General features: G+C 42.2%; 1 protein-coding gene across 1 annotated transcript in view; it reads left to right on the top strand.

Annotated features, from left to right (window-relative positions):
• AOAH (acyloxyacyl hydrolase) overlaps positions 1-17663 on the top strand; it is a 170942-nt gene that overhangs the window by 56161 nt on the left and 97118 nt on the right. Inside the window, exons 6-11 of the mRNA XM_060019946.1 lie at positions 514-584; positions 9157-9217; positions 10323-10393; positions 11263-11311; positions 13860-13908; positions 15772-15866. Coding sequence (XP_059875929.1) covers positions 514-584; positions 9157-9217; positions 10323-10393; positions 11263-11311; positions 13860-13908; positions 15772-15866 — 396 coding nt within the window. The remainder of the gene's footprint in view (positions 1-513; positions 585-9156; positions 9218-10322; positions 10394-11262; positions 11312-13859; positions 13909-15771; positions 15867-17663) is intronic.

Raw genomic sequence — 17663 nt, 5'->3', positions numbered from 1 at the left:
ATCTATACACCCCTCCTTCCTCTACCCCGCCTCCCCCAGGGAAGGGACCTTCCTTCTTCCTTCTTCCTAAGCCAGTGTCTCTCCCGTTAGTCTTTATTTTATCTCATAACAGGAAGGAATTATTTTATTTGAAAACAGTCTTTATTTTCAAATCCTTTTTTAAAGCCACTGAGGGCAGTGAGGAGAGGAACGTTGTCTGAGTAGAATGGACCAAGATGGGCCAGACCCTTTTGGGAAGAGGTGGAAAAGAGATGAAGGTGGGACTAGCTGGCTGGGGGAGAAGGGGAAGCCTTCAGGCTGAGGAGCCGGCATGAACAAAGGCACACAGGTGGAATGAATATGGAGCGTGGAAACAGGAACAAGAGGTAAATTTAGTTAACTAAAATGACCCAGATTCTGGAGAAAGAAGAGTCCAGAAATCCAAACTGTGGAGCCAAGAGGAGAGGAAGGGCCTTGAGAAGTTGGAAAATCATCCCTTGAACTAAACAACTCTTTTTTTGTTTTTCTCTCCAGACATATTCCAGAAGTGGTTCTGATATTTGTTCACTCCCATTTTTGGCCAAGATCTGTCAGAAGATTAAATTGTACGTATACAAGTTCCCCTTCCTAAGCACTGGCAGGGGATAGCATCTTTGGTTGTCCCTGTTTTCTAATGACTAAAATGAATTTCAAGTTAAAAGGCATCTTTCTGAAAGTGAAAGTGTTTCTTGCTCATGACTTGTACAGAAACTAGAAGACAAATTAGCTCAGAACAAATCATTTTGGAAATATACTGAATACCAGCATCTTTGAACCTCCAGCCTGACTTACTGCCCCGGACTGGAATGCAGCCTGCCTGCCAGTGAGACTTGTGAGTGGCTCAGGGCATGCTCGCACCGCACCTGGGGACAGGACAGCTCCTCCTTGCTGTGTAAGGTACAGACAAGGTTGGCCAGGGACTCTCTGAGCATCTCTAGAACCAGGCACTCACAAGGCTGGAAAAGGACCATTTTTTCACAGAGCCCAACCTATTACCTAGAAAATCTAGCTCTGCTATGTATGAACAGGATTCCTAATACAGAGACACGGTCCAAAGTTCCCAAGCCCTCCTGTCTCCGTTTAAAATCCCATGCTCCCTCCAGCTGCACTCTGAGTCTGAGGTTATGCTGGGTGTTATAGTAATCACCATCCAAAACATTAAAAGGTGGAACAGTCCTGCGAGGCATGTTGGACTAAGCAGCAAAATAGCGTAGGTCCACCTTCCACTCGGCTGCTTCCCGTGCGACTGTGGCAGAGGCTGCTGCCAGGCAGTGTATGGCACTGTTCTGGGGTCCAGATGCTGAACTTTCAATGCACTTCTGCACTGAGTTCTCACAATTCCATGAAGTAGGGATTATCATTATTTCCATTTCGCAGAGAAGGAAACTGAGTCTTACAGAAGTAACTCCTCCCAGCCATGAGGACCCAAGATACACCCCCAAGTATATTGGACCCCACTTGTTCTTTGGAAACATCCAGTTTCTTGACTCTTGTGCAACGCTGCCTCTTGAGCCAGCTTTGAAGACTTGAGCCACTTAATGTCTCTGAGCTTCAGTTTCCCCATGTTGAAACTCAAGCTATAGACCCATTTGGAAAGTTTTAAAAATGCAGACTCCTTGGCCTGAGACCTGGTGGGGCAGCGTGGCATGTTCCTAGGTTCCTGGTTGACTGTGTCCTCCCTAGTGCTCTCACATTCTATTTCAGGAGGCAGACCACAGATGCACCCTGTACAGATGACGCTTTAATGACTCAAAATAATGTTCCTTCACTGTGAGACATTCACAGAGACCGCTCGGTCTGCCCTGGCCCTGCTGCTTTTATTCTCACTCTCCCATAGGCAGTTCCTATCACTTGAGTGCATTCCAGTCCAGCCTGGCTCTCATGCTGGGGAGTTAGAGGGAAGAACTCCCCAGAGGTGACAGTCAGGCTGAACATCTGGACTGAGAGGCTGTATTGGTTTCCGAAGGCTGCTGTAATAAAACACCACAAGCTAGGTGGCTTGAAACAACATAAATGTATTCTCTCCCTGTTCTGGAGGCTGGAAGTCTGAAAGCAAGGTGTTGGCCAGATCCCTCTGAGACTCTGCTCCCTCTGAGCTTCCCTCAGGGACTCTGGGTCGAATCCTTCCTTGCCTCTTAGCTTCTGGTGGTGCACGTCCATCCTTGGCAACCCTGGGCTTGCAGCTGTGTCATTCCAATCTCTGCTTCCCTCTTCTTATATAGCCGTCTTCCCTGTGTGTCTGGTTTTCCTTTTGCAACCAGTCATATTGGATTAGGGTCCACACTTATGGCCTCATCTTAATTCAGTAACATCTGCAAAGACCCTTTTTCCAAGTAAGTTCACATTCACAGGGAGCAGGGGTTAGAACTTCAACATTTCTTTCTGGTGAACACAGTTCAACCCACAATAGAGGCCCTTTTCCTATGTTCCTCCATCCTTCATCTCATGAGCTTCATGGACGCTAAACTCATTGAACATCCCCCGTCTGCTTTGAAAGTATCTCAGGAGAGGAGGCGGCTGTGCATCTGACCCACATTCAGAGCCTCTTAGGGATCCAAGAGTTTAAAAACTTTTCCTGGTTCATCTGCCCACATAAGCTCCTGCAAGCCAACTGTGCAAAGTGCGGACTTGGATCCTGGAACATTTATCAATCTCGCTTTTCATGAATAGAAGTGGAGGCAGAGACCATCAGGACATGAGGAGTAGAGGGGAAATATCGGACATGAAAGAAAGTGAGGGAGGCTAAGATGCAGCCAGGTCCCAAGCCCCCGACTATTTCATCATGCTTAGCTCTTGTTGAATCGAGACCCCTGTCCCCTCCTTGCTGAAAGCCTCATTGCATTTTCTGTGTCAAACCAAACGTGGGCCCTCAGGACCTAAAACGACAACTCTTCAATTGAACCACCTTTGAAAACCTGAATTCAAGAGCATCTGTGGCCAGGGATTTTCCTGGCCCAATTTCAAAGGGAAATGTCTTCATGAAAAAGCAAAAGCAGTATGTTTTTCTTCTTTCTAAAAATCATTGTGCTTCTAGTGTAATTCGTACCGGGTCATGAATTATTCAGTGCTGCATGGGTTATAAAGCACATTTAAATGCAGCCTCGTTTATTCTTTAAAACAACCTGTGGCTCAGTAATAATAATGACAAGTAAAAGTTATCTGATACTGTCTCTGCACCAGGAACTCTTATAAATGCAACCTTGTTAGACAACATTTTTTTGGTCCCCTTTTTAAAGATGTAAAGCCGTTTGTCCAAGGTCACAGAACTAGTCATGGATAAATATGGTGTTTGAACCCAGCAGCCTGGTTATAAAGGTCAGGCTCAGAGCCACAACATTGCCTGTCCCTTGACTCAGAGCCTCGCTTTCAGATGAGCAAGTCGGTTCTAGTTTATTTAATGCTTGACCCACTAGCACAGTCAGCAGGAGGTAGAGACAAAGACCTATGTGTCTTCTGTTACATAATCCTTCCCTAAAATCCCCTCCAGTAAGAATGCCTTTCTGGCTCTGTGCCTCTCTTGTCCCCATCCTGTTTGGTCTAATGCCTTCATAAACAAGACGAAAAGACAGCTCTCAGAATGGGAGAAAATATTTGCAAATGAATCAATGGACAAAGGATTAATCTCCCAAATATATAAATAGCTCATGCAGCTCAATATTAAAGAAACAAACAACCCAATCCAAAAATGGGCAGAAGACCTAAATAGGCATTTCTCCAAAGAAGACATACAGATGGCCAAGAAGCACATGAAAGGATGCTCAACATCACTAATCATTAGAGAAATGCAAATCAAAACTACAATGAGGTATCACCTCACACCAGTTAGAATGGGCATCATCAGAAAATCTACAAACAACAAATGCTAGAGAGGGTGTGGAGAAAAGGGAACCCTCTTGCACTGTTGGTGGGAATGTAAATTGATACAGCCACTGTGGAGAACAGTATGGAGGTTCCTTAAAGAACTAAAATTAGAACTACCATATGACCCAGCAATCCCACTACTGGGCACATACCCAGAGAAAACCATAATTCAAAAAGACACATGCACCCCAATGTTCCTTGCAGCACTATTTACACTAGCCAGGACATGGAAGCAACCTACATGCCCATCGACAGACGAATGGATAAAGAAGATGTGGTACATATACACAATGGAATATTACTCAGCCATAAAAAGGAACGAAATTGGGTCATTTGTTGAGACATGGATGGATCTAGAGACTGTCATACAGAGTGAAGTAAGTCAGAAAGAGAAAACAAATATCGTATATTAACGCATGTGTGTGGAACCTAGAAAAATGGTACAGATGAACTGGTTTGCAGGGTAGAAGTTGAGACACAGATGTAGAGAACAAACATATGGACTCCAAGGGGGGAAAACTGCGGTGGGGTGGGGATGATGGTGTGCTGAATTGGGCGATTGGGATTGACATGTATACACTGATGTGTATAAAATTGATGACTAATAAGAACCTGCAGTATAAACAAACAAACAAACAAAAAGACAACTAATACTAAACTTTCTTTGGGTTATTTGTATGGAAATATGTTAATATAAACGTTTCAGACATTACATGAAATTTCTAAAAGTCTTATATGTTCTGGTATGATGTTATAAGTTATAATTCTAGTTATTACTTTAAAATATATATCTCAGAAATAACTAAATTTCCTTGTCAATTGCAAAAAAAAAGCCAATGGAGGTGTCTCCACCCATGGGCAGCTTTCCAGCTCCCAGCCTAGCTCCAGTCGCTTGGCTAGCCTCCTCCATACTCCATGCTTGCTGGTACCTGCTCCTGCACCCTGTTCTTCTCTGGCTGCTTCCCCATCAGTCTCCCACCCCCACCGACAGCTCTTGGAGAGCAGGGATACCATTTCTTGGTAAACTTTTTATCCCTGGTTCCTACCACAGTGCTTAGTTTTAGTAGGGGCTCTGTAGAAACAAGGGAATAAATAAAGAAAAAGCACTACTTTATTAGAAAAACAAATGTTTAGGATACCAGGCTACTACCATGGGGCAACCAAGTTTTTGGTTGTTTTCTTTTGATCAGAATTCACAGTGCCTATATACTGCCTATTTTCTATTGTAGCAGTGGTAGGACAGGAGGGTCCCCTCTTAATAATTTAGTCTTTTTATTGAATTTCCAAATGCATGAACCCACATATGTATTATTTCACATAAATTCACACAGACTTACCTTAACTGTGGTTTGTTTTTGTTTTTTTTGCGGTACGCGGGCCTCTCACTGTTGTGGCCTCTCCCGTTGCGGAGCACAGGCTCCGGACGCGCAGGCTCAGCGGCCATGGCTCACGGGCCCAGCCGCTCCGCGACATGTGGGATCCTCCCGGACCGGGGCACGAACCCGTGTCCCCTGCATCGGCAGGTGGACTCTCAACCACTGCGCCACCAGGGAAGCCCTAACCATGCTTTTAATTCGTCATTCTTTACCTTTTTTCATTTGTTCCTTCTTGCCCCTGCCCTGCTCTTTCCCCCCACATCGTCCTTGTCCCCACCACAAGGTGAGCCGTGTAAATACGTCAGGATGTGTCCTTCCATGGTTTTCTCTGCTCTCATTTTATCTTACAGGGATGCACGTAACGCATCCACACGCATATGAAACAGAGTCATGCTGGCCCTGGAGTACTGCCTGGGACTCAAAGATGAGGCAGATACACATGGACATTTTATTCTCCCTAGTTTTCTTTTGTTGTAATGCCCCAGTTTCATGACATAATTTTAGGCACTTTGAACTTGAATAGCTCACCATTATGTAACGAATGCCATTCAGCTGCAATCACAATTGCTCCCTGGGTCAAGGCTGCTAGCCCAACCCCAGATAGTCATAGGGCAGGAGCAACAAGCAGGTGATTAGCTGCACCAGCCAACGTGGTAACTGGGGTTCTAGGTATTTTCACTGTAAGTTTCTCTGCCTTAGACAGCCTTGCTGCCAAAAACATTTTTGCCACGTAACTAATTAGCCATGATTTTGCTGTAAAGATAAAACAATGAAAAATAAAAGAGACATTAAGAAGGACATCATGAAACATGAAAAATGAATTACAAAATTAAAGAGACTTTATTGCTAAATACAGAACATCTGAATATATTTAAAGTGTGTGTATATTTCATGGCGATACTGCGCAAATGACTGATCTTATTTCGTGACTTGTACATAAGCACTTGTCTTCCAGGTTTTTCATTCTTAGTATTTTACACACTGTTTTTTCTTGTCGATTCTTCTCCTCGTTTGGCATCACACTTTTTCTTTTTTGCTAAGATTTCTTCCTTCGTTAGGAGAGGTATCAGTTTCCAGATACTAGGATGCATGTTGATACCTAAGCTTTGTATTGTGTTGTGAAAGCCTCTACACCGTTGTGTTCTTGGCATCTTGTAACATGTCTGTTGATACACATTCCAAAGTTCTATGGGAAATGCGAGTTCAAATCTGCAACTTTCAGGCCCTCAACCTCTTTCTCCTCCATTGTAGTGTGCTTCAAAATCAGAAACCAGTTCCTGGGGCAAATCATCATCATCTGTCATGACTTTTGTATGATATATATCAAAACAAACTATCAACCAGTCATTTTACCTTTTATGGCAAAATTGTCTTATGACCAATTAGTTATGCAGTGAAAATGTTTACAGCAAAAATGCTTGCTGCAAAGGTGCTTACGGTAAAAATACCTAAAAATAGTGGACACGCATAACTGGACGGAACATTGTGTGGCTGGGAATCTGAAAATCTGAAGAGAGTCCATGGATTGGATTCGAGATGTCTCCAGAAACTAAAATGTCATAAGAGCAGACACCTGATTCCTGTTTGCCCAACCCTAGAAACCATCCTTGGAATAACTGTTACCATTGCACATAATAATGAAAAGAGCTAATATTTTGTGAGTACTTATCACATGCTTGGCACAGGTCTTCCTTGCTTCATACGTAACAATGCTATTAGTCTTCACAACAGCCCTAGGAAGCAGGTACTGACACTGGCCCTATTTACAAATGAGGTAACAGTTGTACAAACAGATTAAACAAGTTGCCCAAAGTTACATACCAAGTAGACGGCAGACCTGGGATTCAAATCCAAGGAGTCTAATTTCAGAACCTAGAGCTATGTTAGGGGGCTTCCCATACTTTTCCTTCCTACTAGAGCACCCACACCCATCACCCAATTACTTGCTTTGAAAATGCTTTCTCATCCTTTAGCTTCCACCTTAAGATCACCTCCTTCCCTGTGTAGAGTTAGGAATGTTTTCCCTCTGGGTGCACAACCCTCTTATAGAATTTTCTCCATAGCACTGTGGTTATCTGTTGATGCCTTGTTTCCTGCCACCCATCATTAAGCTCTTCTAGCATAGGAAATGCATCTTATATTCAGCCCTAATATCTAATATGATGCCTGGCACATGCAAGGACTTCAAAAATGGCTGTGGAATGAATGAATGAATGAATGAATATTTCAGCATACAACCAGATACCTGTAAGGATACACAAGGTATCAAGTTTAGATCCAATTTTGCAGAAGTAATAGTAGTGAAAGTCAACAATGCTTTATCCAAAACAGAGCCAGATGTGATTTCGAATTCGGATTTTAAGAAAGTAACATACTATATACCATAACTCACCTAACACTCCCAGCACCTCCTAATCAGACAAATTTATATATCAGCAATGAAATATATGGATAGTCACACTAAATAAGGTACAGCTTATGAATTGCCTTAGACCAGTTTGGGTCAAGTTTTGCCACCAAATGTGTTAGCTGCAAAGTTGAAAATAAGAAACAACTCTTGGTGTTCAGACCTGTTTGGATCTGGGGGCTATGAATAAGGGATTGTGGAGTTTATGTAAATTGCAATTTATGTGACTTATGATGACCAATCTACCCTCTCGTGTCTAGAATGTATGTCGTCACTCTGAGCCTTTAAAATAAGCAGGTAAAGGTTAATTTAATGAACTAACTTTCTAATTCTAGAGACAACTCATTGTTCCTTCCTTCAAGGACAAACTCTCATCCCCGAGATGGCAAAGGTGGAAAGGGGTAGCTTTGTCATCCTCAGTGAGACCTTTCACCCAGAACCTTTTCTCAGACTGAAAATATAGCTCTTTGGGTCTGTTCGTCCTCTCTTTCTCTCTCTCCATCTCCCTCTCCCTCTGTGTCTTCCCTCCTTTTCTCATCTAGAAACATAAAATAGCTATCCAAGAGGTCAAATATGTACATGGGAGAAAACTACCTAGTCTTACAGGAGATGTCATCTCTCAAGAGGTCTATTAATGTGGACTTGCGGTGGGTCCACCATCTCAGAGCTCATAAGACAGGCTGCATACCACCAGTTAGGCTCCATGCTGGCTTTGGCTGAATTCACTTGACTTGAGACTCTCAGAACTGCTGAGAAGCTCTTGATTCAAAAGACCATTTACTAAATCCTATAAAGGGTCATGTGACTCCGTCTATATTCTAGGCTCCAGGAATAACCTCACCCTGCCATGTGATGGCACTTCCCTGCTACTCCGTAAGTGATTTTCCTAGAGGGAAACAGCATTTGCCTTTGGAAGCTGGGAAAAGTCTGGTAGTGAGATCTCAGGGGAAATCCTCACTCGGGGGTGTGTCCATGGTTTTGGCATGAATTGCTTGGTCATCAGTCACAACAGAGCCCTTGGTTCCCCAGGCTCTTGAATGGGAGTGACAACTAAATTTTCAGATTCTCAGAATAAGTGGTTTAAAAGAGGAGAATCTTAAGAAAAGATTTCCATCACAGAATGTGTAAACTGTGTAGTACTGAGCTCGTTGACTGGACCAAAAACGTAGGTTCTTTCCTGAGGACCTCAACAGCCATATCCCGTGCCCTCTAAAACTTGAGTTCATTATATTTTAACTCCCCGTATAGGTCAAGTAAAAAGTCAGAGAGAAAATAGTTCTGTTGAGTGGAGAGCAGGGATGAGCAAAGTTTGACTGGTACTCTTCATTTTATTTTTATTTTATTTTTTAAATTTTTATTTAGGTCCTTAATTTTATTTTTAGAATGGGGTTCTGTCACATAAACTCAACACAGCCATATCTAAAAATGTCTCTATTTGTTTTCACAAACACCATTTGTTTTTTCTTAGCTCACCAGGTGTTTTTTTTCTTTTAGGGCTATACAAAATTCTTTACCATTCAAAGATGCAGATTCAGACAAATACAGTGTTTTCCCAGTAAGTATCATTAAGACTAACCAGATGTTTGCTAAATATTGCATCGCTTCCTATAAATTTCTTTCCTTTAATAAGACAAGATTGAATGCCATTTGAATGTATTATTAATGTGATAATACACATTTTATGATGTTTACAGACTTTTTGGTATCTTACTAATACATGGACCATCAAAGTGGATCTTAGTCCTAGACTGTTTTCGTTTCCTAAAGCCATTCCCAGCTGGAATTCTCCACGGGGATAAGTTATCTTGAAATGTGTTGGGAATTATTTTCAAAATTCTTAAACGTATTTTAACTTAAAGTGTGTGTGTGTGTGTGTGTGTGTGTGTGTGTGTGTGTTTATGTCTGTGTGCACATGTTAGATTTAGAACAGTTAGGATGTCAGAATGTTCTCTGCGAAATTCAAGCAAGCAACAGATGTCACAAACTCTCCAAAGTAGGCGGGATCTCAAATACTCTACCTGGGAATGTGAGAAATAAAAACATTGTTTGACATTATCATGACTCTTGATTCTTTCAAATCAGACATGTCAAAAATATAATAAATCCACACAACTAACCAGTTTGGCTAGAGGTCTTTTAAATTATCCAGCAAAATGATTAATCACTGGACCAAATAAGCCAATTGTTTTGGAGCCTTTGATAGAGAAAGTTCAGGGAGTTGGACGGTCCTGCTCTTTGTGGAAGTGCACATAGACGCATACACATGAACACACATGTACACAGACACGTGTATAAAACATGCATTCACATAACAACCCATGTGAATGCACACGTGCCCACATGCATGCACATTCACACACATGCACCCCATACACTCACATATCAGCACGCACCCAACAACACACATACACACGCGTACACACACTCTCACCTACACACACACTTCATCTGTGATTGGCCCTGGTACCATATTACATTTCACCTCACACAGGAGGTCTCAGCATATCATCTTAATTTTCTTAGTGATCTCTAGTGTTCCTAGACTGTATTTGGATTTAAAATGGCAGATGTCAGCACCCCTCAGACAGCTCTGATTGGCCTTCACTGTGGATAACGTCAAAGCAGAACTGACCCTTCCTGTGTGTGCTCTTCAATTTCAGACACTGCGGGGCTCTCACTGGCGAGGGAGAGACTGTAACGACAGCAACAAGATGGCATACCCAGGCAGAAGGTAACGGTCTCTGCTGGTCACTGATGTTGAAAATTACCTTCTGAAAGGGAGGCAGAAGGCATAATTATCTCCCTCAGCCTAGGGGATTCGTGCTTACAGAGAGAAGGGACCTCCATGTCCTAATTGAAGTAAAGCGCAATGAAAAAACAGTGTTTGTTCATTCATTTGCCCAAAAAATGCTCATCGAGCGTTACCAAGGACTCTGCATCATGCTGGGTGGTAAACAAATAGAAATAGGCCTCCTCTCGAGGAGTTCACAGTCTAGTGGGACAAACACGTGAGCAGACAGGTTATTGTGGATGTTTATCCAGCCTCCTGCACGAGTTCTACAGGCAGCCCTGGGCCCAGAAAGTGTAGCCTCTTCCACCAGGAGGAGGGCGACGGGGGCAGAAAGCAGAGCACAGGTCACATTTTAGTCCCAGGCTGATCACATCTCAGACTTCAGACTGGGTATGCCAGCCTTCATCTTAGCTGTGACTACAGTGCGGAAGTGTTAACCAGGTGTTTGGGACTTTAGAGGCATAACTTTAATGGTGTCACCTGTCTAAATGAAATGGACTGCAGATGTGTTCATTATTCCTATCGACATCATTCCACAACAATACCTCCCATGAATATAGTCAATTGTGAAAAGACTGCATTTGGTCCACAGTTCCCAGCAAACATCCAAAGCCAAGAGAATGGCAAAGAGGCCAAGTGAGGCTTCTGTTGCCACAACACACAATGGTGTGCGGCACTTTTCCCTGAAGAAACTGTCGTCTATCGAAGACACTTGGTGTAGCGCTCATTCATTCGTTCCTTCATTTGTGAAGCTGACATTCAGAGTGATAAATACATGCCAAAGACCAATGTTGATGTTTTCTTCGTAGGCCGGACAACTGGGATACACATCAGGATTCAAACTGTAATGGCATTTGGGTAAGAGACTAAATTCAAATTTAACCCTGTTCTCTTGCTTTCCGCCCTCCTCAACAGCCCATTGCCTGTTTGCTTCAGTCAGACCTAAGGAAGAAGATGGTAGATTACAGCAACTCTTTTTCTGCTGTTTGGAAGAGGGGCATAGAATCCAATCACATGTGAAGAGTGTCCATGATGTAATGAGAGTTGAGGCTGTCTCTGTCACAGCCACTATAAGTCTTGCTTAACGTAATTCACATCTAATCCCTTTATTCTGTTTGGAACAGTGTGAAATTAAATGGAGAGTGGTGTTAGCAAAGTTTTACAGCAACCCAAAGAGCTATTGGAGCAAACCGCATGCTGTCACCATTTCATTGCAGCTACTTTTTTCTATTTCATAAGGCTAGTCAGGCAGAGTGGAAGTTATCTGTAGTTACCCCACTACCCACATCCTGAGGCATCTAATGCTGGTGCCCCAGTTCTCTATGAATAATAAATTAGCAGCTTCCAGGTAGAGAAAAGGAAAGGAAAGAGAAAAGCCAAACACTTAATCTTAGCACGACAATGGCAGCAGACCCAATTTTGTGAGGTCTTGAGCTTATAGGATTTGAGGGGTCCTCATGAAGAAAAAGAATACCAAATACAAAATCAAGAATAAAAGTATAATTAATTAGAACAATAAAAGAAATCTTAACAAATTCCTGGAGTCTTGGAAATTTAGGTCCCTTTCTTCTGAGATCTCTTTTCCAATTTACCAGGAGTGCTTATGTAGAAATATTGTTCTGCGTGCAGCCTGGCTCCTCTCCACCTAAAACACTCTATAGCTCCCAGCTGCTCCCAGCACTCACACAGGCAGGGATCGTACAAACAAGGAGCCTTGAAGTTTAAGATTCTCCAGCTTCAAGATAAATTGCCTCTGAATGGTTGCCTAATTTGTCTGCTTGGATGAAGAGGAGAAAGTTCCTGTAAATAGTTTCCTCTCTCCAGGACACTGACAGTCCATTTCTTCTGAGATATGGAGAGCAAGACAGATTGTATCCTGGTATAGCCCTACCCACCCACCCTATCATCAGTCACACTGCCTTTTCATGAGGAGGGGAAGACATGTCCCCTAGATCTTAAGGTGCTAAGGTGTCAAGACCCCCAAGGCAGCTCTTGTTCGATAAAGTCAAGCTTAGTTGTCATGTTGGAGGACACGGGGGGTTATTAGAAGCTGCTGTCTTGGTTCCATGACCCCATCCCTGCCTCTGACATGGGAGCCCACCTACATAAGGAAGGCCAATAAGAGACTGTGCTAGACCAGTGGAAATCCACCAGGAGCCCAGGGAGCCAAGACTCAGCGTTTATCATCAGTAATAGGAGAAAGACACACGACCTTCATACCTATCCCTTTCCATGGAGGAAAAATGACTCACGGAATCACAAAATCATAAACTCAGAGAGGACTTTACAATCACTAAGTCCAACATTTCCCAAACTGTGTCCAAGAACTCCAGTGTTGAGTGGGAGGTTAAGAGGTAAGGGAGGAGGGGCGCTATAGCAAAGTTTGGAAAGTACTGGATCAAATAAGCCTGGACAGTTTTCTTTACTTCCGAATTTCTCAGCACCTTTAATGTTTTAATGCATGTTGGGAGTCCCCAAGACCAAGACAGTGAACACACTGTTTCCAGTACACCTCTGACCATCAGCTTCTTTCTTCCTAAAATACTGTTAATACCATTAATATCTAGTGGAATGCCAGTGCTCTCCAGACCAGAGTTTGGCAAACAAAAGAAAAAAATTATATATATATATTTTAACTTTTTTAGAGTTATCCAGACTCTGCTCAAACCTTCCAAGGACCAGCTGCTCCACTAAGGCACAGACTTAGCTTTAAGTGTTAGGAAGTGCCCTCAGCTGTGGTAACTCTGTCCCACTCACAGGCTCAACCTCACTTCTGGGTTTCTCAGTCTCATCATATCAACATTTGGAATCATTCTTTACGGTTTGGGCCGCCTTGTAAATTGTATGATGGTCAGTTGCATCCCTGCCTCTCCCCACTAAATGCCGGTAGCTCCCCCTCCCCCCATTGTAACAACCAAAGATGTCTCCAGGCATTGCCAAATGTCCCTTTGGATGGCTGTGGGGCAGGGGTGGGGGAGGGGTGCCTCAAAAGCAGCCCTGTTGAGAATCTCTGCTCTAGAAGCATCAACCCTTAGGCACCAGAGGTGTCAGGACACTTAGAGCTCCAACTCAGAGACTGCTGAACCCAGTCTGCCACTGTGTCCCAGTCACTGAATGGACCCTCAATGCTCCCTCCGAGTGATACTACCAGCACCCAGAGCCCTGTCCTGCATCCTTCTGAACAAGATGGTCCAGTTTCTGGATCTCTCCTTATTCCTGCCCCCGGTTCCTTAAAGCCCAATTCACTTACCTAGGATGTTGCTATGTTGGATTAAGGGCTCAAGAGACTTTAAAGGATTTTATCTACTGATTTGTTTTTGTGCTTTTAAAGCCATTTGGGAAGGATTTCGTGTTTGTGTCTCATAAATTTAAAAGCAAGCTGCTAATGTCATCATTTCTCTTAAAGGGTGTTGATCCAAAAGATGGAATTCCATACGAGAAGAAATTCTGTGAAGGTATGAATTGTAAAAGTCAGTGTACTTATTCCAATAGAATATTCTTTTCTAGTCTGAGTCAGATTGAAGCAAACAGACCATCCAAGTGAGGAAGTGCCTGATGCTACAACATAATGTTGACCAATTTACATTTATTTTCGTGACAAATTAGAAAATGACATGAAAAATATTATAGACAAGTGAGGCAGAATCAAGACAAAGCAAAACTGAATTTGTTTAATAGATTCCTTTTTTAGGGAATTGGAAACTTTAATGATAATATTAGAAAAGGCTGTAAGATAGATAACAGGGTAACTGAAATCCAGCACTTCTCCAAATAAGAAAATAAGTGGAGGTGATAATTTTCAGTCTTCTCTGTGTCCTCCTCAATACACTACAAGGTCAGACGTCTAGACTTGTACTGACAGAGTCCTTGTGTCGACTGGGCTAAAGACTCATATCTGGGTGACTTGACGGAGACCTCCAAGCAACAGCCATTGAGAGGTCCCAAAAATACCTGAGCAAAAGCTCTGTATTCTAAATGCCCAATGCCACATACACCTGGGCTACCAGTGTTCTTAGGAGGAACCTATTACCACCCACATAGTACTGAAAACATGGTCCTGGTGATGCCCAAAGAGTCTCAAACAAGACCCTATGGTAGCATCACTGTTTTATGTTTAGACAATGCTTTCCCCTAACATTTAGAAGCATTTCATTCATTCATTCATTCAACAGATATTTCCTGGACACCTATTCCTATTATGCACCAAGGGCTATACTTGGCTCTGAGTTTTTATGAGCAGACACGATACAGTCCTTGCCCTCAATCAACTTAAAGTCTAATTGTCTGTAAGCTATTAGAAGGACAGGATGGAGATAGAAAATGTAAGGACCTGACACATAGTAATGCAGTTTAGAAATGCTTGTTGGATGATAAAGGAATGCATTAACAAATAGACAAATGAATAAGTAAACTCAGATCTAAGTGAAATCCTGGTGTGAGGCTCTGGGTTCACTGTGGGAAGCCTCTTGGATTCCCCAAATCCCAATCCCTCCTCAATGTCCTGGGCCTTCTCAGTCCCCATGTGTGTGGCCAAGTGCTAGCTGTCACAAGGTCCCGAGATAGGGAGCCGCTGGAATGAGGCTGGGCCATCCTCAGCTTGATTTGGGGCCTTTGGAGGTGGAGGAAGTAGGCTCTCCTCTCTGACTCTGAGAGGCACTGATTGATTCTTTCAGGATCTTAAGGGATTTGGAAGAGTTCATGCATCACCCATGGATGAATGATTCGTGTAGATGGGCCTTAGAATCCGATTAAGTGATTCTTAACCTCCAAACATATAGGGCTGCATAGAGATTTTATCTCTCCATCTCCCCACTAATCAGCCATAATTGTCCATCCAGTGCTTTTGTATATATAGATTAAGGACGTTAAAAGACCATAACATCTTTGAAAAAAATCAAAATTGCTCCATGAGATTACTAATTCCTAAAGTGGATATTAACAGAAATGAGTGTGTTTTCCAAGGAAGCAATTTTCAGAACCAAAATTTAGGGCATATTTCTGAGTTCAGATAAAGTTTTGATGCTTTTATTCATCTATCATTCACTCAAGATGTTGCACAGGAGTTTGTTTTATGCTGAGCTAGGAAGCACACCTGCATCTGCATAGCTTAGCTGGCAAGTTTCGATGGCCTGGAGATCTCATTCAGCTCCTAAATGCTATGCCGCTCACTCTCCAACACTCGAAAAGTGGCAACGCATCACTGTTACGATGCTCTATGCACAGAATACACACCAGGGTATGTGCTCACCTAACTACCCAAGCTGGAGGCTCCAAACTACTTGAGTGCATAAATAATGCAAATAAATTGTGCCACCTAGGTTCACAGCCCAGGGGAATCATTTTGCTGGGAGACTCAGCTGGGGCTCATTTTCACATCCCTCCCGATTGGATCACAGCTTCACAGATGTCTTTGGTAAGTAATTTGGGCAGTAATCATGTGGGATGTGCTGGCCTCTGTGTTTGTTTCCCCCTTGCTCTCTATAAATGTGATGCCAGATCCAAACAGGTGCAAGTTTCCCTTCTCAGCACAATCTGCCATCAAAGGCGCATGCATAGCCATTTCAGTTCAGTTCAGTTCAAGCACTGTGGTAAGAACAACAGGCTCATAACAAGAGCTGTCTCGTCCATTAGAGAAGGAGGATGGTGCCCCTGCCGGGTGGAAAGGAAACCTGGGCATAGTGGGGAAGCCCTTGTTGTACAGCCACCTCGGGATGTAGTTCTCTCTTCAACCTCCTGTAACATGAAAACGCTGATCCAGGGAAGTTAAACTACAAGAATTATACATTCTTCTTCGATCCCTTTACTCACACTGAAGAAATCAGACATGAACCTGAATACTCTCTGATGGAACCTCTCCCAAGTTCTAAAACTGGGCAAACACAGACCTCCCTTGTAAAATGAGCAAACAGAGAAACATTTGAACATAGAAAAAATGTTCATGGTCTCCAAAGAAAAGAACTCTTGAAAAAAGCTTGCTACAGGAAAGTGAATTTTGTAAGATATTAAATCCAGATTCTCAACAATAAAGTGAGGAGATTATACTCATGAAAAAGGAACAATCTGAGGTTAGGGAAGACTACTTTTAGGTGAAACAATAATGGCCTGATGTAAAAATGCGATGGCCATACTGACTAGCAAGTTGGACAATGTAAAAAACAGGGTGAGAAAACCAGTCAGCCAAATTCTGGAACTCACATAAGAGGCATATAGGATAGGTTCAGGAGATTGAATAGGAAACCCAGGGGAGGAGAACACATCAGACAGAGAGAAAGTGGTGACCAAATAAACAACAAAATATAATTTTCTTGAGTTGAAGAAATCCTTGACTTTAATCCAAAACCTCACTGAACTCCAGAGAATATAAGAGACTCTCCTTGTCATGTCTTTCTTTTCCATTATATTCCAAATATAAAGAAAAATCTTGTAATCATTCAGCCCAACAAACAACCAGGGGACATACTAGGAGGAAAAATCCTTTTGACATCAGACTTATCTTTCAATGATAAATTTCAGAAAATAGTGGAACGGCCTCTACAACATTTTGACGATAGTGTGTCAAAACTGCTCCAGCTGCCAAGATCTGGTTCCTACATAAAGGCCACAGAAATGTATTCTCAGTCATTCAAAGATTCAGAAAATAGAACAGACTTATGCTTTCCTGAAAAAGATTATTTTAAGAAGTATTCCAATCTCTCTGAGCATGGTATTATAAAAGCAAAGCCAAAAAAAAGTATTACTGGATTTAATTACATGAAATCTTCAAATGTATACAAAGTCCAAAAATTCATAGAATTAAAAGACAAATGAAAAACTAGAGCAATATTTATAACATATAAGACAAGATTTAAATTCTCTAATAACAAAGTGTTCCTGCATATCAATAAAGAAAAAACAATTTAATTTTTTAATGATCAAGAACGCGACCAATAAATATAAAAAGTTTCATCTTCAGTAGTAATCAAAGAAAAACAAATTAAAACAACAATGAGGTATCATCTATCATCTGTCAAATAAGCAAAGTGATAAAGGCCTACTTTTAGCAAGAATATGGTGAAAGGGACATGTTCCTTCACCACTAATGAGAGTTTAAGTTGCTAGAACTTCGCTGACAGGCAACTTGACAATATGTATAAAGTGACATTATAATGTTTGTGATTTTAACAAGTAATTCCGCTTCTGAAAATTTCTCTTTAAAACTAAGCAGTCATTT

This window comes from Delphinus delphis, chromosome 9, assembly GCF_949987515.2.
Source record: "Delphinus delphis chromosome 9, mDelDel1.2, whole genome shotgun sequence".
In the NCBI taxonomy this organism is placed as follows: domain Eukaryota; kingdom Metazoa; phylum Chordata; class Mammalia; order Artiodactyla; family Delphinidae; genus Delphinus; species Delphinus delphis.
The sequence above is the reverse complement of the archived record's forward strand: the minus strand, read 5'-3'. Positions and strand labels throughout refer to the sequence as shown.